The sequence below is a fragment of the Gavia stellata genome, chromosome 4, assembly GCF_030936135.1.
Source record: "Gavia stellata isolate bGavSte3 chromosome 4, bGavSte3.hap2, whole genome shotgun sequence".
Lineage (NCBI taxonomy): Eukaryota > Metazoa > Chordata > Aves > Gaviiformes > Gaviidae > Gavia > Gavia stellata.
In genome coordinates this window covers 7,349,940-7,370,542 of record NC_082597.1, presented here as the reverse complement: position 1 = coordinate 7,370,542, position 20,603 = coordinate 7,349,940, and the positions used below count along the sequence as shown (strand labels likewise).

Sequence of the window (20,603 nt, the reverse complement as noted above, 5' to 3'; positions counted from 1 at the left end):
GCTCATTCCCAGGCATGGGGAAGCATTTATTCAACCAAACAGCACTAACACTTCTGTTGAAACAGAAACTCCAGGGAACTGTCAAGTGCAGGTAAGCAATGTGATACGAGGTATTTTATAGCCACCTCACCGACCTCCTGCCTGGACTGGACTTTTTTTTTTTAACTTTAAAAAGACGTTTTGTAGAAAATACTACAAGAGAACAAGAAGTATCTAGAGTAACAGGCATCACCTCTCATCTTTAGGTATTCCCCTACAGGAAAAAATTGCTTCATCATTACAGAACTTGTTCCATTCTTTTTTCCCATTTTGGAGAACTAGGAGTCTTCAGGGTCTGGCTTTTGTTCTTCACAGGAGGAGGCATCAAACATGACTGACAGCAGAAGTAGTCTGTCCGTTGAAAACTTAGATAAATGTGTTGGTAAGAATGTCTTCCTGCTGCTGGTGGTGTAGGGTTCCAATGCCAACTGCTGGGGCTGGTAAAGGAGGTCTACTCACCAGACGGAGCTGAAATTTGAGTCAGTAGGAAATGATTAATGAAGCAAAAGCATAGGATTGCATCCTGAGGTCCTCTGATGCCATGGTGGTATCTGCTGTCAGATACTAGGCTGTCCCAGCTGGAAGTAATGCAGGAAGTTATCCTCCAGCTCCCAAAGACCATGGCTCCAAGAACATTACAGCACATGATTTGCCAGAGCAAAGAGCAGCTTTGGACTCTCCTCCTACTCACTTCAAGCATGTTGTTTCCTACCTGGCCTCTTTCATCATCCTGTCTACTTTAACTAAACATTGGGTAAAAGAAAACTCCAGTCCTGCTCATCACCACTAAATGGTGCTATAAAGAGCATAAATAGCTTAAATAAGAACACACATTTGGTTTAGGCATCAGGATTAGGTTTTTGTGTAAGCATCACAGAATTTTGTGTTCAAGGAGAACTTCAAACTTCATTTTAAAGACTAAAACACCATGGGGACATCTTACCTTAACCCCCAGCTGCTTTTCAAACCGTGGTGACACAAAGGACCATGGACCCATGTTCTGTGGTTCTTCCTGACTCCAGATGAAGACTAAAGGAAGGATAAGGGTATGTTACAAATGCACGTATTTATCTTTTCAGCAGCCCAAGAAAACCAGTTTTTTCTTTTGTAGCACCTCTGCCTTTTTTGTCTTGGCACTATCTTTGAAATGAAGGCTTGCCAGGTCACAGCTCACTGAAGTCAAACCAAAAGTATGTCCACCGTTAGTGTATACTGTGGGTTTATTCTGCTTTTCTACTGCCATTTTCAAAAGCAACTTAAAGGACTGGACTGCAAAGACCAATGCAAAAAATGCCCTAAACGGTTCACTCTGATTTTTAGCAGTGCTTTATGGAAGCTAACAATAGCAGAGAGACAAGTTCTTTTAGCACAAGCGGTAAGCATTTGCATTATCCCACTCCAGAAACACTAGATGGTGGGGGCGGGGGGGAGCAAAGAGGAAAAAGCCACTACAACTCTTTGTCCTAGAAGGCATGCAACGGATTTAGTTCAATACTTCAAAGAGTCTAGAAACACAAAGGTGACAATCTGGCTGACCTTTTGCATGGCTGTATTTGCTCAACTCTTGCTGTAGAGCTTCCAGGGGAAAAGGACACAGTTCTTCAAGTCTCAGAATCGCTGTGTTGTGCTGTTTCTCACCTAGTGTCTCTCTTTGCTTCACCAAAGCATAGTAATGCTTACCGGAACAGAGCACCACTTGGGTGACACTAAAGAAAAATAGGAATGTTTCCAAGTTTAGTGTTTTACAGAAACTTCACACTTTCAACAAAACCAGCTAGCCAAACTTTAAAGACAACTAAACTGCTAAATTGCTACCCTAGACCACCCTTTCTGTTGTCTTCCCTTCCTTCCCACTCCCCTCCAACAGTTGACAAACTAACCTTTGGGCACAGTATGCCAGAGCCCAGAGGTCCTGCTTCTTCAGTAATCCCGGGAAAGTTACCTTACAATGGGATTCATCTCTCTTAGCTTTAACTATAAAAAATTCAACACCTAGTCAAAGCTAGTCATCTATGCGCTCTCCGTAGAGAATAAACCAGAGAGGGAGAGAAGTGCCTCCAGAGGATGATTCTCTTCCATGCCAAAGAGGAACTGCCTGCTGGAGATACACAATACCCTCCAGCAATCAGAGAGGTCTTGGCTGCCTAACCTTACTGGATAAAGGCAAGGAGAGAAACCTCACCCCTTCTGCCTCACCATCCCACTTAAAAAACCAAGATGCTAAGATAGTTCCAGCCTTTTGATTGTGAGTGACTATGCAAACATCAAGGACGCTGTCAGACTCGGGTACTACTGGGACAAGGACCAGATAAGAACCTTAGAAGGGAAAAAAATTGAAGGCCAGAATTACCCATTGTGAACAGGATTCTCTATAATCACAGCTGAAGGGAGGAAGAGGATACACACACACAATCTATTACTGCCCTAACTTCACTTCATCAGCCCAGGTGTTCCAACACCAGAACAAAAATCGCACATCTCTTCACATAACAGCTGCTCCCAGTGACTGTTAACTAATGGGCAGGGTGCAGAATAGTGCCCATCAGATTAGTAACTACGGTCACAGCCTCCCCGTGGAGGCAAGGGCTGAAAGCCTGAACCCTTTACAATTATGCAGACAGATATGGTAACTACCAACAAGTAAGCAGAAGAAAAGGAGAGAAACAAGGAAAACTAAGTCACCCACCATAAAACATTTTCTCCCCAAAGTCCCCTCTTTCCTATCACCTCGAACTTGAGCTGTTTGTTAGGTAGGAAAAAGGACAGGACTTCCTTTCTGAGCTTTTCCTCTAAGAAAGTAGAGCTACCTTTTAGCATCTACTGAGGAGTCGCCAATGACAGGCTTGAATGTTGTCCTTGGAGCCATTTCTTCAAAACTTGACACAGCAGCCTAAATGGGGGAGAGTTGGAAGTTACCAAATCTTGCTGCCCTTTCCCTCAGGCCAGAGTTGGGGAGAGGATACTGAGACAGGGTTTTGGTAAGTACAACAGATACAGTCTTCCATCTCCCTCCCATTCCCATTCCCACTCCCACCAATGAAAGGTGGGATGATAAGATTCCGAAGAACACCGCCAGACCTGGAATCAACACTACTTCTAGCTCACCTCCACCCAGCTTTAATCCTCAACCTGTCCAGCCCCAAACAGGCAAAACCCCATTGATTTGACCCCAAAACAGAGATCAGAGAACACAGGGGAAGAACAAAGAGAAAGGGCAAGAGCAGGGGAAAAAAAAAGAGGAAAAGAAAGTTTTTCATCTTACAGGGAGCCTGAGTAACACTTTGGGAGAAGCAACAATGAGAGGTTTCCTGAAGTTTCGGACCATTTGCCGCCGGAGTAAATGGAAATACTGTGCTGGGGTGGTGGGATGCACAATTGACATGTTCACCTGGTCCCCATCGACTCCCTCTTCTGAGCTGTCACACATCTGTATAAGGGGAACACAGCAATACCTAGTCAAGAAGCAAGCAGTGAGCCAAATATGCAAGAGAGAATACAGGCATGTAAGGCATGCTGACTAGTACAGAAGGGCAAATATCCCAATTCAGACATTGATTGCAAGGGAAGAACAGCTTCAGAAAAGAAATGGCTTTAGCTTTTAACTGGTAAGATTATATCTGAACTGCCTCCTTCTAGCACATTGTAACCAGGGCATGACAGGTTTTCTAACAGTGGAGAGGTCATGATTTCTCCACCTGAGTCACAGCATTCCTCTAAACATGCTGCAAACCCCTCCTCAAGCCATTACTCAGATGAAAAGGCTTTCATTTACTTACTACAGTCACAAGGGCACAACATGGATTTTTTTTTTTGTAGAAACGTGCCACAGTGATATTTAATAGTGATATTTAATAGTGTCCAGCATTCTGTTTGTATGATCTGTGCCTAGTGAATAGATCTGTGAGTGGTTTGCACAAGAGGGTGGCTGCCTGTTTCTGATGCCAACCCACAAAATGTTTTCTATAAGAAGTGCCCATTAGAGGTCTTCTATTTGTAATTCAGCAATTCTGTCTTGCTACTGGACTCACTCTGTGGTACAGTGACATTGCTGAGGAGCAATAATCAGAAAAAAGTCAGCAGGCAGTATTGAAGCATGTCCCACTAGGACTGTTTGCAGAGGGCACAGGGCCTCTGCAAACACTACACAAATCTCATGTTAGGAAATTTCACGTTACCACACACCCACTTGGGCAGATGACAGATGCAACAGGAACAGCAAGCATTTATTACAAGGTTCCATCAGAGACTTGCACCAAAGCTGTTTTGTTTTAAATGCTGCCACAACTGCTTCCTCACCACTTCTAGACCTACACCTTCTCATCACAACACCCTTTCTTCCTCCACTTTCAGCCCAGCCCGTTCCTATATCATCATGAGGGTACGATCCTGGTATGTCTCCAGCTTCTGATGTCACTAGCAGGTACACCAGGCATGAGGCATTTTGCGGCAAGAGTCCCAGAGCACTGGTTGCCAGTGCTGTGATGTGGGATATGTGAATCTGAGAGGTGTGGCGGGGTACCTGCAAGAACCGCTCCATCCGGCACGATGAGTGCTCAGGGCCTGCACCATCATAGCCATGGGGAAGAAGAATTACTATCCCACTTTGCAGAAGCCATTTGGCCTCACCTAAAAACACACAATGAGGAGGAAGGAAAGTGATTCCCACAGAACAAAAAGCCACAAAACACATATTACTTTGCACAAACTACTCAGGGAAAAAGAACAGCTACTTTCCACATCATTAAATACAAGCCTGAAACATGCTGCTGGCATTTTGCCATGAGATTCACAACAGTGAAAGAGCATACATAAGATCATCTGAAGTTTCTGAGATTACCATGTAACTTTGGGCTTCCAGAAGACTTAAGCCTCCATGGGGAGCACATGAGATGGTGAAGATTTTAAAACTTAGTCTAAAACATCACTACAGTATCTAAGAATCCTCTTAATGGAACTGTCCTCCTGACTAACAGGGGTCCTCAAAGGTAACTCTCCAGTAAGCAAAGCCCTAACCATAATTCATTGCATACTTTCTGCGTACCTTGTCATTTGGTTCTCTGCAGGTGTGACCCAGGCAGCATCCTGTGAGCCAGTCCTAGCTAACATAGCAGTACTAGCCACAGACTAGTTCCCCTGGGCTACATCAAACCTCCTGCACTATTTAAGGGATTACAGTCAAATCCAGAAGGTTATTCATCCCAGCCTCAAATACATGTTGAGGATGGGTGGGATAAGAGAGCCTCTGAATTTCCATCTATGATTATAGAGGGAGAGCAGAGGCCTAAGTGAGGCTAGATGCCAAAACTCTGGATGCTTACATACAAGGAATCCCACTCTAGAAATCCATCTTAGCCATTTTCTCAGCATGTTCCAGTTCAGAGAGGTCTTTATGCAGTATCTGAGCACTCAGAACACATGCTAGAGTCAAACTGAGAGGTTGGTTGTAAGGTGTCGTTGTGGGATTTTTTTGTTTGTTTGTTTTAAATAATCACCATTTTCCTTCTGTATTGCTTCAGAAATTTTTCAGATGCCTCATGAAGGAAAGGTACAGCCTAGAAAGCTATCAACTATATATACACACAGTAAAATAACTAGGGGGGGAGAAAGGCCATTAATATAATCAATTGTCCTTTCCGAATGACTGTCTTCTGCCAAGTGTCTTTCATTTTAGATGATTGTCTCCAGAGAAAAGCTGCATAGAAGTCAGGACCACACAGGCAAGCTCACAAGACTTCTTGAGAAAACAGAATTCTTTTCTCAACACGTTGCCCTTTTACTTTAAAGATGAAGGATTTTCTAAAAATATCCTTACTACAAATGATTAATTTTTAAATATATTAGCTCCTTGTACACTCACCTCCGGAGATGAAAGTGTCAAATATTATCTGGGCTCCATTAAAGAAGTCTCCAAATTGAGCTTCCCAAATTGGCAATAACTTAGGGCTCTCAATACTCATTCCATATTCAAAACCAAGCACAGCTTCTTCAGACAAGGGACTGTTACTCACCTAACAAAAGGAAATTGTTGGGAGGGGTGGGTGAGGGAGAAGACAACCCAGGGTTAGGAACCTTTGGAACCAGGCACATCAGTGCTAGGCACACTGAGGACATGCACTCCTACAGGCAACTGACAGTCACCTCTTTTTTGCTTTTGAATGAAGACACTGAGGTGAAAAGAATAATAGCTAATGTCTCAAGGAAAAGCAAAACCCCTTGTTAAATTCGTAAAGAGGGTAACTACAAAGAATGGGGGTGCTCTGACAGTTTTTATGTCTCTGTGTGTGTGTGTTTGCCAGAATATACAGGCTACCTACATATGTCTCAGCAGCTTTAAAATATGCATTCTGTTTCAGCACAACTTGAAGAAGGCTGTCTTGTGGACCACAGAACCTACCTCTAGGAAACCCTTCTGGTCTGGGGACATATGATTCAGAGGAATGTAGGTATCATCCGTCTCTTGGCAAACCAACATTGCGTGCCGTTGGCTAAAGGTTCCTCTGCCAACATCTTGTCCACTTAGTCTGATATTAAACCCTTGCCAAGCAATAAACAAAACACTGGATTAGCAAGTCATGTAAGAAGAAAATATGCAGGACAACTCCCCACTCCTAAAATATTACTTCTCTTGTTATGCTGCTTCTTGGATTTCCCCTCATCAGCAACACCAAATCTGAGGCGGAATTCTTAACCAGCAGCAGCTCCAACTCACAAGCACAGAGATGCTCAGACACTTCTCTTTTCTCTTCTGTGCAGCCACGAATTATTTTGTGGTAGATAGTTCAATTTACTGAAGCAAACTGCACATTATGTGCATTCTGTATCATATGTAAATGGAGAGATGAATTCAGGCTAGAGAGGAGGGAAAAGAAATTGTAGCATGAAGCACTCTAAAAGGTAAGTGTATGGGAGACCTCACTGATGTCAGCTGCATTGCTCATGTGTTTACTGCTAAGCACCAACTTTTTTGGGCAGTGGGAGGGAGCAACAATTCTTTGAAGACATTTAGTACCCAATCTACAAACATTAGTGACAATACAGGACTCATATTTACCTTCTCTTAGTACCATGCAAATGCAAATTGTCAAGTTTATACATCATATCAATCTTTGGACTTAGAAACACCTAAGAAATCTAATGTTATAATTTATTGTCATCAAACCAAAAATATTTTATTGCCTGCTGTCTAGTTGCCTCTTACCTTGGCTCAGGAGGGAACCAAACGCTAAAGTTTCAGCTGTTGCCCAGTCCAGCTTTTTTCCTTCCTCCATTTTTTGAACTCTCGACTAAACAAGTAAACAAGGAAAAGTTACTACTTTGCCTTTTCCCATCTATATCTCTTTTTGTGGCACAGATCAATATTAGAAGCTAGGAAAACAAAACCACTATAGAGAGAAATGCTATATTCCTACAGCCAACTTAGGCTTGTTTGGAATACATGAACTCTTATTTCATCACATCCTGAAAAAGGTTGCCCTGAAGACCACAAAACCATGGATGACCCAGATGTTCACTTGCCAACAAACTGTAGATTAGATTGATAAATTAGATCTTAGTCTAAAAATATTAAAAATCTTAGCACAGCACAGACCGTGCTCTTGACAGATTTTTGGTTTGCTTGGTTAGCAGTGATGAAAGATACCAGGTGTAAGTATTTCAGCCTCCAAAACTGTCCCCTGTTCTGGCCTGCAGAACTGCAGACAAATAATCATACCCAGCTGTGGTGTTCTTCCCTTGGGTTGGAAGGGCAAGAACATCAGTCTTCTGAAATATCCAGCTCATAGCCTCTCTATGGCTGCCAACCAGGCACCTGCGCATTGTCATCATTCATCAAAGGGAAACTTCACAAACCCAAACCAATCCAATTATTGCACACAAACTTAATGAGCTATCAAAAACTGACTGTCAAACTTGACCACATGTGTATGCTTATGTTTATATATATAACACATAAACACTCACTACTGACTTCAGAAACTGTGTACGCTATTACCAAGTTCCTGATTCATTCTTTCACAAAGTACTCATTATAATCATGAAGTATATAAATTATAGTAATTTATCATAATAGTTCTTATTATTTGTAAGAACAACAAAATATATTTTCCATAAGCTTTTTTCATTGCAATGAAATACTGTTGAAATAACAAAATTAAGTATATGCTCAGATTTGGGGGAGAGGACATGTCTGTCTTCAAAACTGGAGGAAAAATGGCATAATCCCAGCCTCAAAAAAGAGAGCGAGCTGCTTTTCTGAGAGTATACTATGCTATTCCCTAACTGGCAGCCTTGCTGTGTTTAAAGTTTTTCCTGTAAAGGGTGACATCTTTGAGCAGTGGGACTAGAAGCATCATTGTGCTCTACTGACCTGTGCGTAGGTCTTCAGAAGATGGCTGTGCATCTGGAGTTCTTCAGGCACCTCTACAGACTTGACTCCAATAAACTGCAGAAGCGGTACAGGCATACCTGTGTCCCAAGTGGTAATTTTAGCAGAAGGCTCGACGAAGCCTTTCCAGTGAGCCTGCAGGTTGGTAGGAGGTGGACTATACAAAGTCATGTTGGCAAGATGATCGTTCAGTTTAGAATAGTATGTCGTCTTTATCTCAGATACTTCAACCTCAGTCATGAGCCCAGAAGCTATTAGGTGGTCTGCGTATGTGTCTGGGATACTCTTACGCGATCTGTCAGGGAGGGAATCAAACCCCATAGACATTAAGCCTGAAAACAGTGTCACTGCAAAACAAGGAAATACCACCTTACTACTGTCAGGTACCAAGGAAAACTAAAATAAATGATGTCTGGGTGCATTATACTCATTTGCATCAAGTTTACTTTCCCGGCATTTCCAGAAAGATAAAAATTCTCTTGGATATGTGCTTTACAGTCCTTTATTTAAAAAAAAAACCTGCCTATAGTCAGCAGTTACAGGTAAATGCAAGTCAAAAAAACCTCCCAGTTAGAGTGACTCTGCTATCACACATATTTTTTTCAGACAAATTGACAGTAGGATTTCAGTATTAGCTGAGAATCAAGCCATCCATTCCATAAATGCTTCACCTAAAATACCAGAATTTATTGGCCAGTAAATTTTAATGTGTATTTTTCTTTGGGGATAAGGATGGAATCTGAATACATTCAAATGCTCATAAAGATGAGTCCCCATTGGAGCCAACAGGACCAGGCAAAGATGAGACAAACATCATGCTGGCTTCCTGCCCATTCTCCCACATTATCTACACTTCCCTCTGGCACACAGAAGACAACTTTGCCTTCTGATTACCAGTCATCATGAATTTGAAATCCAAGGGCTATGTGCAAGATTGTTCTCCAAGAGGCATCTTGGTGTAGACACAAGTACATTTTGGGTTCCCCCATCAAGTGTGTCACCCTTACCTGATGATTTTGTACATGCTGGGGTTGGTGAAGAATGGCTCATCAAGTTCATTGTGGCCCCACTGCCGGTAGCACAGCAAGTCTACTATTACATCCCTACGGAACTGGCGTTGGTACTCAACAGCCAGTCGTGTGGCACGGACAACTTCTTCAGGATCATCCCCATTCACATGGATAACTGCACATCCAACAATTTTACCTGCCCAGGGATTCAAAACATAACAACAGTAATCACACTCAACCCCTTCCAAAGAAAGCGGACACACACCTACTCTGCTGAAAACTACAGACAACTCATGTGAAGTGTATTTAACAAAAACAAATCTACAAAAGATACTCTTTGTGATGAGAGCTGGGGTAAGGAGTAGGAGTCTTCCCCAAGAGGAAGTGCAATTAGGCCAACCTGTTGTATTTGTCACAGGTTGAACACAACTTCTTTACCAGCAGTAAATTCCCAGAGGACTTTCTATACACAGTTGCTACATCTTCTCAATCTGGATGGACGTCTGCGGGGAATGGGAGAGAACTATTTGATAGCTTCTCTTCCAAACAAAAACTGAGCTTTGTTTCCTTCTTATCCTAAGCTATCACTACTATGAATTCATACAGGCCAGAAACAATCTTATCCCTTGTTAGTAGTCATTCTACCCATTGCTCCTCCAGGCAGAAAGGTCTCTTAATTAAAGAGAACACTGCAAAATTCAAACATCTTAACACGCTCTCCTGTACGACAATTTGGCTGCAAATCTTCCCAGCAACAGAGTGCTCCTCTTGTACTTTATCTGCCCAAATTCTGGGAAATTAAGATGCTTCAGCCATTCCTGACCCATGTCAAGTTTCCCTCCCTAGCAAAATCCTGAAGCTCAAATCCCCTCACTGACCAGGTAAGAAGAAAGGAAAACTAAGGATGGAATGGGGGCGGGGGGGGGGGGGGGAAGGGGTGGGGGGGGGGGGAAGGGTGAGGGGCGGGGAGGGGAGGGGTAAACCAACCCAAACCCAAAACCAGCCCAGAGAAAAAGTATTAATAACACATGCTATCTGCCTTACCAGATTTAATGAATCTACCTGTTTGGTTTGAAGAAACCGTAAGACAAACACAAACACTTGACCTTAAGTCTTAAAAACAAACATTAGTATATTTTTAATTCTAGGAGACATACACAAGGAAACTAACTACTATGTTTCTGATCTTGCTAATTATAATACATCTGTTTGTCACTAAGGGAGAGTAGTCCAAAACAAAAGACTTCTAGTTTAAGCTTAGAAATGGCATGAGCCTCATCTTTCAATTAAAAGCTCAACAAGTGCACCTGACAACAAACAAACCAGAAAAATAAAGGAGTATCTGACTTACAAATCTTGCTCAGAAAACACACTGGAATTATTTTGATTAAATTTCACAAGATATATTTAAAATACATCTATTATACACTCCATCACAATACATTTTTAAAAGCTGACAATGACATGGCAGAAATTAAATGAGTTATAAAGACTTCAAAGTAATCTTGCAAATATTTTATAACAACCCGTAAAAATGTGACAAGATTTTCCCTTGATATTTAGTCCTTGCCATAAAGCAGACAGAGGAGGGCATATTTTTAGCATCTGAATTTTTGCCAGTAGGAGGTAATAGTCAATAATAATTTTAATTTCTACTCTATCATGAAAATGGAGATATATTAATCTAACTCCCTAGAGTTGATAGGCACTTGCTATAAAAAGCCCATAGCAGAGCATATATTCACACTGGAGTTAAAAATCCATTTTGACACAACAGGCAATCTTCCATCTGATTCAACTATACATACCAATATCACTACAGTACAGAGATGATCTTCCTCGCTCTGGAGGAGTGGTATAGCCCAGCTGGTTATTAACAATCAAATGGATGCTCCCACCAACTCTGAAATGTGGTAGATTAGAGAGGGTCAGTGTTTCAGGAACAATCCCTTGCCCAGAGAAAGCTGCATCGCCATGAACCTACATTAGGGAACAAGATGGAAAAGTCTCATTAGAAAACACTAGAGGAACAGCAAAATTGAAGCTGTAACTCATTAAGCAGGACCTTTTAAATTGAGTAGGCAGAACAGATATAGTTTGAGCCGGATCCACTTCTTAACCCCTTTCAGACTACTGTTTTCATGACTTCAGAGTTTATATAGTCTTATCACTAACACAAGGTCATAGCAGCCAACATCTGTACATGACTGCCTGATGTAATCCCTCCCTGGAACGGACCTATAATCTCTTGAAATTGACCCACCAGTGTATAGGTGACTGCAAGTGCCATGGCTGTAGCAAAGCTGCAGCAGTCAGCAGCCAGTCACTGACCACTGAACATAAGGAAGCCTGTCACCACAGCAGTCACTGCACTCTTTGCTGAAAGTTAAATGCTTGTGAACTGGGATTTATGCCTACTGCCACCTTACAAATAGAGACAGGAACAGACATGATAGGAAAAAAAGCGGAAAAGGAACTGAATGGAAGCATATAGAAGTAAATAAAAGCTTTTGGAAGGAAATAAAACCTAAGTTCTTAGTTACATTTCAAAACTGCAAATAAATGTTGCAAATAAAAAAAGTTCGGAAGGGGAGGGGAAGGGAGACTACTGTGGCATTCAACCCAGGTTTCCAAAAAGGCTAGAGATACTAGAATGAGTATCATCTAGCATTTCAATGTTTTGAAACTAGAGATAGTTCTCTATTGATGAATCTGATCACAGCTTCCTCAGAACGTAGATTTGATCATTTGCAGATCAAAGTCACTACTCAGATTGATGTAGTTTCTTATTAAAACCAGATGACAGTTCTACTTTCGTTATGGGATACTGGCTTCAAGCCTTAAGAGACTTTTGGAGGTGCAAGTACACCTGGAAGACAGTGGAGGTGTGATCAACCAATGGAATGGCAGCACTGGGTTCTAATACAGAGACTTTTTTAAAAGGCATCACAGAAACACCAAAGTTAACTACTGCAAGAGAGAGCCAACACAGCATCCCCACTCTACCCCTTACCATGCTACACTTGTTCCTGAAGTGTTGGGTTTTCACTTTTCCCTTCTGGTTTCTTCTGCTGCCTAAGAAGGCTACGTATCTCGGTGATACCATTTGAGTGAAGACCCTAGAATATCTGAAAGAACTTTACAGCCTTCAGTACATCCCAAAGCATTAAAGCCTACCAATAGAGTGACTATCCAACTACACAAGACTCTTTATACGCATCTCAACCCCAGAGGATTCAATTCCTGTGGGGCAGGTAGGATTTCACTCATTCTAGCAGAAAGCTGGAAACAGTTTTTGCTAGTACCTGTTTTTTCTGGGCAGCATTAGCAAAGAACATAAAAGGAAGGTCACCATCAAGTTTAACTGATCAAACAGTGACCCTGACAGTGGAACGTCAAATGTGAAATTTATTTCAGGGAGACCTTATTCTCAGATTTCAGTTCAAATCATAAACACCAGTAGCTGCCTGATGTCCAGGAAATGGAGTTCAGATATGCGAGAAGGTGAAAAATAAGCCACTCTTCAGCAGAGATGGACAATTAAACATTGCAGAAGTGTGCATGGTAGTTAACCAAGAAGAGTTTTATAGTCTTCATATATTACGAGCACACTGAAGTTCTAGAAAAGAAGATCTTCAGACTTTGGACAACTAAGCTGAAGACTGACAGTGGCACCTCAGCTGATCTTCGCTCTTTTTACCCTCAAGCTCTGGCACTCAGGCTAGTGGAAGAATAGAATAAATGCCAAAGTAAACCTTAATTCAGAGTTTCTACACTTATATTTCTGGACAGAAAGCACTATGAAAACAGAAAGCCCAAAGAGAAACTTCCAAACCAAGATGCTGGAAGAGGAGGTGTCTGCTTTCGTCTCTTTCTTCCTGACTGAATGACAGCAGTTAACAGTCACAATTGTAAAAATTTGCCTTTTTTTTAAATCTAACTCTCGGACCTCTTGAACGGACATCACGAGTACTGATGTTTATGTTACACGAAACGTTTTCTTTCTTTTGGGAATACTTCTGAGTCAGTTTACCAACACGGAGGTGGCTAGCTTGGAGTTAAATGTTGTTCTTCTCTACTATGCAACCCTCCCTACCACTTACACCTTCAAAAAATGAAAAGTTATATTTTTCTTGAATAGGGTGGCTCCATTTATCCTGAAGAATCTTTGTTTAACGAGTCATAGTAGTTTCATTACTACACAGTGAAGATCTAACATTGTGAGACAGACAGAATCTAAGAAGCAATAACTTCTTACCAAACTAACTGACATAATTATACTGAAAGATGAGAAGACGCATCAGGTAACAAACTTTTTTTCCTGCACTTGCATGCCCCAAAGCCTTTTTTTTTTTTAATAAAAAAATAATAATAAAAACCCCAACTTGCCTCCAGTTTTCTCAATATTTCATATTCTCCTTTCTGCTTTTTCTCAGTATCCACATCCTTCCAGAAGGAAGCAAAACATTTATTTAACTGAAATATATTACCACTTCTACCTGTAACTTCTTCCATGTTTATTATTCTCACAGGAGAACAGTTCTGCCCCAACTCATTTTTACTCCCAGCTTTAAAAAACGTTTAAGAGATTGACTCTCTTGTATTTCCAAGTTGAATACAATGCAAGAAACTAAAATTTATCAAGGAGCCACTCAGACTGCCACAGCTATAAAAGACAGTTCAAGGAGTAAAAACCAATTCCAGCAGACCTTCTTCAACAGTACCATGATAAAATGACAAAATCCTAAATCCTCCTATATATTTTGCAACCTTGTTGATAGCTTTTCTCCAAATCCATTTAATTTAAAAGAAAACTACCAGTGGTGGTTTAAATGCACAAGTGATCTGTGAGGAAAGGCACACATGACTCTCAATGCAGAGTATTATTACAACAAAGGAAGGCATCAGAATCAGTTCTTCAGAAATCTTAGAAGTGGAATTGTTTAAATGCCAGTATTATCACATATGTCACCTGGAAATCTTCCTTTCCCTCCTCTTTCTCCATAAAGAGGATCCCAGTTCTTGATATTCTACATTAATTCAGTTTTGCTTGATATTTCTATATACACCACTTCTGTTCACAGGCTAGTCCAGGAAGTCTTACCAGGATCAGTTACAAATTGTGAGCAAAATACCTGCAGGCAAATAACTTTATCTCCAGGCTGTGCAGAGCTCTCTGGGGAGTAATCTCCATCAAGCAGAGTCTGTTGCCTTCCTCGTGTCTTGCCCACGGCCACTGGATTGATTGCTTCTAAGTGCGAGGGGTTAGGTAGCAAGGTGACGTGCACAGGCCTGTGGGAACCGAAGTCAAGATCTACAGAAGATGTCAGGTGGGAGAGAACATCCCCAATGGCTGCGGAATTCTCTGGAAACTCACTCAAACCACGCATCTTACGGAACATGAGCTGCATGGAAACAAATTTGGTTAAATCCCCTTCACAATTCATTGACACACTGAAAGAAAAACATTTACAGAACTGTATGCTCTCCTACTCCTGAAATTGCAAGGATGCTTCAGATAACAGATAAAGAGAGCTTCATTAGAGTTCTCTTTAACAGTCTCCTGTGAAGATTTGGCTGAGGTGCTGGCAGAAGGGGAATACACTCTCACACAGGTAACTTTTTTATTGCTTCAGCATTTGCAACACAACAAACTTCCAGGTTTTTATTTCGTTGCAAATAAATTAGGCACAGAGCAACTGTCAATGAGATTTTAAGTCTCTTACCTCAGGTGGAAGCTGAAGTAAACCCGTGAGAAGATTAAGTCTTCCGCGATGAGGCATTCCAAGAATGATATCCGTCACACCGCTGTATGCACACATCTTGAACAACTCATGGAAGAAACCCATCATACTCTCTGCTCCTTCACCACCATACCGCTTCACGGTAGCAAACTTTGTGGCTAAGAAGTGATCAAACTCCTATTAAAAACAGGAGAACTTCAGTATTAGGCTATTTTAAGCAGCAGTCTTCTGTTTATAAGATTGAGATATAATTTATATTTGTACCTTTAAGGCATACAAACCTAAGCACACCCCTTGAAAGTCCTAGCTCATTGTCCACCCACACAGTCTGAGACCAGAAGCTATGATGACTACAAGATATCAGCTCCTATCTCTTTAGCAGAAAAACGTTGGATTGAGGACCACACTGTCTCTATCTAACATGGAAGAAGATGCATGAAGAAATATAACAACAGAGCAATTTACAAATTCCTTGATAGATTACCTATTTTAGGTGGAAATTAAGGAATGGTGTTCTTTTACAGTATAAACCTTAATTATCCTGAGATGCAAAGTGCTAGAAAAGGACAGCATTTCATTTTGATTACTATTAGACCCAGTCCTTAGTACATAGGTACAAGAATGCTTGAGAGAAGGAAAATAAACGAATCTATATTTACTTCATTTTCCTCTCACTCGTCCTACTTCACTCCATTCATCTACTCCTAGACAACTCTCACAAGTGACAAAAGTTTTGGAAGCACTGGAAGTCTCTGTAGTGTTTTGCAACTGAAGACTGAAAATAAACGAAGTCTGTAACTGAGAAGGAAAGACTGAGCTACAGCCAAAGATCCAAGCCAACTGCTGAATGCCTCCTAGTTAAGCAACATTTAGTTCCAAGGAGTAATGTATACAAAACTAATCACACATAGAAGCAGGTTTTTTTCCTGTCAAATTCTACACTCTACATACAGTTCTTGTCACACTGAAGTCAATAGGGGATTTATCAGAGTCCTGATTTCACCCTCCTGTGTCACTGTAAAATTCCTTCAGCTGCCAAAGAGGCACGAAAAATATGAAATGTGCCATATACTTCTGTTTAGTCATTAGTAAATACTACATTTTACACTCCTTCCACTTGGAAAACTGGAAACAGGAATGACTTCACAGATCCTGCTCTTCTACCTTTCCATTCTTCCAGATAACACAGGGAGAAAAGGGGAAAAAAAAAAGAAAATTGTTCACAGGACAGAAATATTGGAATAAATTTTCTCTAAACATTTTGCGAGTACTTAGATCTTTCACTTCCTTACAGAATCCATTGAACAAAAGTTCCTTTGCTGAAAAGCAGCAAATTTACCAGTGCTATATAGCTAACACCTCAGCCCAACTCTGTTTTGTTCTCCCAAAACCTTGAAAGACATCGTACTTTAAAGCTAGTAAAACAGATCAGCATGAGGGTGAAAGGAAAACACAGAACAGCTACACCAGAGCACAAAATTTCATAGAGCTCTGCCCAACCTTGCATTCCCATTAGTAACATTTAACATAAGCTGTCAGTTGATTAGCCTAAGAGAATCTCACTTTCAAAGACTGATTACTCATGGATTTGTAGAGTCATTATTTGTGTTTCCAGATGATAAAGAATATAAGTTACATGAATATATATTACCCACAATCTGTGTTCTAATTAGTTCTAAAAGCCTTTTGAGTTTGGAACTGGCTGGAAATATTTTCCTAGAAATAATTCCTAGAAATAGTCAATGCAAACCAAAAGGTATCGCTATTTGTTTCAATAATGGCTGCTAAGTAAATTCAACAACAACCTCCAATGAGATTCCTGCATTTGTGTATTGCACTTTCTCAGGCAAAACCTTGTACTTCTTCCTCTTGCATACTGTCAAAGCTTTTCAGGATAGCAATTGTTCTTTTTCTGCATGAATAATGTCTGGAGCAGTAAAGGGTTCATGATGCACTCCATGACTCTATTACAATTCAATAGTAGTGAACAAGGTACCTGGGACTCCAACATCAGTTTGCACAAGTGCTGTTTCTCTTCAGGTGTAAATGCTTCTTGTTTTAGCTCTTCAAACCTTTTAGCAAACCATTCTCTCTCCTCCAAAGTTGGAAGCTGGCTTGTTTCTATGGAAATATGCCCACAGTATATATGGTCAAGGTAAGCCAACACATCCTCTAGGGAAGCTTCTTCTTTTCCCATGTTTAGAAGCCCTGGTTGGAAATAAACGTTATTAGACACTCTGGGAGAGGAAGGGGAAGGACTAAGATCTAAACTGCTGTCTTGCAATTACATTAACATTTTGAGAGTACAAATTCATGTCTTGTCTTCTTTTCTTTCATTTAAAGGCCAAACTCAAGCACATTTTTTAAAGCACACTTCAGTGTTATTAATATGAGGGTCTCATGCTTATTTGTAAGGTGCTCAAAATGCCTTTCTTAAAGAGTTTACCATGAATGACACAAAGTCACAGTTTTTGTGACTCAGCATAGCACTTGCTATCTTGTGGCTCAGAGAGAGGAGCTCCAATCCCAGCTCCATCACAAGTAAATAAGAACCTGTTTTGCAGATGGAGAAAATGAAGCACGGAGAGAGACCCTTCTTTGTTCAAGGTCACAGCAAGAGTTTAAGAGATCCAAGAAAAGACAAGTCTTGACTTCTGCCCCAGTGCTCTCTGGCAGCTTCACTACAGTGTTAAGTATTATGCTAAATCATAGAATGTTACAGCAACGAAAAAAATTAATGTATAACCTCAGTAGTTGTAAGAACAAGTAAAAATGTTCATGATTTCCAAAGATGCTAGAAGGTAGCCACTCATTACACAATGATTTCTGCAACAAACATGTAAGTAGGTTGAAGTTAACAATTTTCCGTCCAACAGTTCATTACCGATTGAACCACCACTCAATATTTGGCTCTTCTGCAGTGGACACAGCCTCTTAATAAATCACCTGTGAAGACAATTTGCTGTGATAAGGCTGCAGACTTACCTGTAGTAATGAGAGGCCCTTGAAGAACTTCTGCCAGCTCTTGGATTTCGGGTACCATGTTCATAACAGCTTGGCCAGCAAACAGCGGGTTTATTTTGGCTGCTTTGTGGCCATGTTCAGCGTATGCAGTTACTAAACGAGCAAGAGCATGGTCAACTAAAAACAAAAAGAAAGCAGAACAGTATCACACACGTGCTCACATTTAATCCATTTACAGCACCAACACAGTAGAATTCTGTCCATTGATAATCATAAGGGTTCTGGCTGGAAAGACGGTTTTTCTAAGCAGTTATTTTCACCTTATCACCCCACAACAACTCCCATCATCAAACTGCTAAATCTGCTCACCCTTCAATTTTCAAGCAACTACAGTCTAGATTTCCTCCATGGCTCCCCTCATAGTTCGGCACCTGTAAACATATGCAAAGCTACTTCATTTTGCTTCGAATCTCTTTACAACAGGTACCTCCAACTCGAGAATGGCACAGTATCAGTGTGCAAAGTCTTATTTCCTCAGCCGACTCAAAATCATTCCACTTTTGCTTCCCTGTACCTTGCTGGAATGACAGGAGGATAGGGTCTTAACAATAATTCACATCCTATGACTTTAAAAAAAAAAAAGTCTGTGTCTGCAGGAACCACTAGCCAAGAGCATGTGCACGTGTTGAGCCAGACATGCTAAAAATTCAAATACGTGAACATGTTTTTCAATAGACAGCAGCAACACACTGTTGCAGGCATTTTGCATCGAGATCAAAAAATTATTGACATAAGCAAAACTTGACCAGCTGAAAGGTCATGCACACAACATTACTGTCATTGAGCGCATGTCACAGACCAGGTCGATAAACTGTAAACCAACAAAATACATTGCAGCAGAATCTGCTACAAATTAATGATATGAACCAGTTTATAATGCATTTCTAATGTGGGGGATTTTTCTGCCCTGATAAAGACACAGCACTGATGGTATTCAGGTCTGAAGACCTTCATTTTCCAAAATAATGCAATTTCTGAGACCGTTTCATAAAGTTATTTCTCTGACATTCGTATTTCCATTGCTGGCACTCTGCTCCAGCTATTACATTCACACAGTTGCCCTCTTCAAAACAGGTCCTCTTCTCTAACGGGTTCTACAACAGAAGAACATAACCCTAACATCTCCCACAACACTCTCAGCAAGAAAGCCACTTAAAAGCAATTTTTAAAATGTTACATAAAAAATATATTAACGCTTTCTTTGCTTAACAAGGAGGTTACTCAGCGATGGGACTCGGTGTCCCAGAGCTAACAAACAGTTATCACGCCTGCTTCTGCGTAACGGGCTTAATTCCTACCCGAGTCTCCTGAGGTGTTAATGCAGGGACGACACTACTATCCCAAGAGTTTTCTGCTTGAAATCATTTTTATGCACTATAAAACTGAGCTAAAAGCATCACTGTTACTGCTACAGCAGAGTTACCTCTACTTAGCTAATTCAAGCACAGTAATATAAAAAAGAAAATCCACAGGCACATGGCAGAGGTACTTTATGAGCAGTAAAACTCTACAGGAGCACATCACCAAAGTAACTTCAGCAGTCGATGCGCTCACAGTCACTTCGGCCGGTGGAGCTGGGCAAGGTACCAGCAGGCCTCCGGGGAACCAAAGCGAACGACTTTGCGGAGCGGATCCCGCACCGCTCAGCCCCCCGCTGAGCGGAGAGGCCAAGCTCTGCCTTACGGCAAGCGAAAACCCGCCTGGAGCCCCAAGGAGAAGCGGCGGCTCCGGACGGCACTCACAGAGGCAACGGGAACAAAATTTGAAGCGCCTCAGACCGACGCTTCAACGCCCTCGGACTTTGGGCCCCACAGCGCTGGCTGAGGCCCCGTCCCGCCGTCCGTGGGGCTGCCGAGCAGAGCCCGACCCGTCGCGGTGGCGACCCAGCCTCCCCCCTCGCCCCGGCGGGACGAGCAGCCCCCCCGCCTCCGGGGCAGCCCCCGCCGCCCTCCCCTCAGCCCAGCGCAGCGCAGCCCCGTTGGGAGGGGGTTGTCCGACCTGCTTTGCCACTCGCCCCGGCGCCCCGCGGCTCCGCCGATCGCCCGCTCGCCGCCTTCCGCGGCTTGTAGCCGTAGACGCCGCGCTCGGTGCGGTACCAGCGCCGCAGGCCGCCCCGCCACAGAGAGCAGCGCACGGCACCCGCCGCCGCCGCCGCCATGGCCGCCGCGCTGCCACCAACCGCCGCTCCCGCCGACGCCGACGCCCCCGCGCGGGGTGGGGCCGCCGCTTCCCGCCCCGCGCGCGGAGTGTGAGGCGGCCTCGGAGGCCGCGGGCGGAGTGGCGGCTGCGGGGGGGTCCGTCAGGATGGTCGGCCGCGTGTATGTCCTTTAAATGTGAATGTCCAGACTATTTCTCTGATCCTTTCAGCGACTTCAGAAATATATTCCAGTATCCTGGTATTTC

The 20,603-nt window shown here is 42.2% G+C and overlaps 1 protein-coding gene across 1 annotated transcript; it reads right to left on the bottom strand.

Moving 5' to 3' along the window:
• Nucleotides 1-20,358, bottom strand: DHTKD1 (dehydrogenase E1 and transketolase domain containing 1). Its single transcript, XM_059816001.1, has 17 exons — nt 20,199-20,358; nt 18,162-18,317; nt 17,173-17,384; nt 15,159-15,353; nt 14,568-14,837; nt 11,241-11,412; nt 9,430-9,628; nt 8,405-8,717; nt 7,238-7,322; nt 6,434-6,573; nt 5,897-6,047; nt 4,559-4,665; nt 3,302-3,466; nt 2,847-2,929; nt 1,576-1,745; nt 983-1,068; nt 1-507 (listed from the first exon to the last, which is right to left on the bottom strand). The coding sequence occupies exons 1-17, from the start codon at nt 20,356-20,358 to the stop codon at nt 406-408; spliced, it is 2,766 nt and encodes a 921-aa protein (XP_059671984.1). The 3' UTR covers nt 1-405.
• Nucleotides 20,359-20,603: the final 245 nt, after the last annotated feature.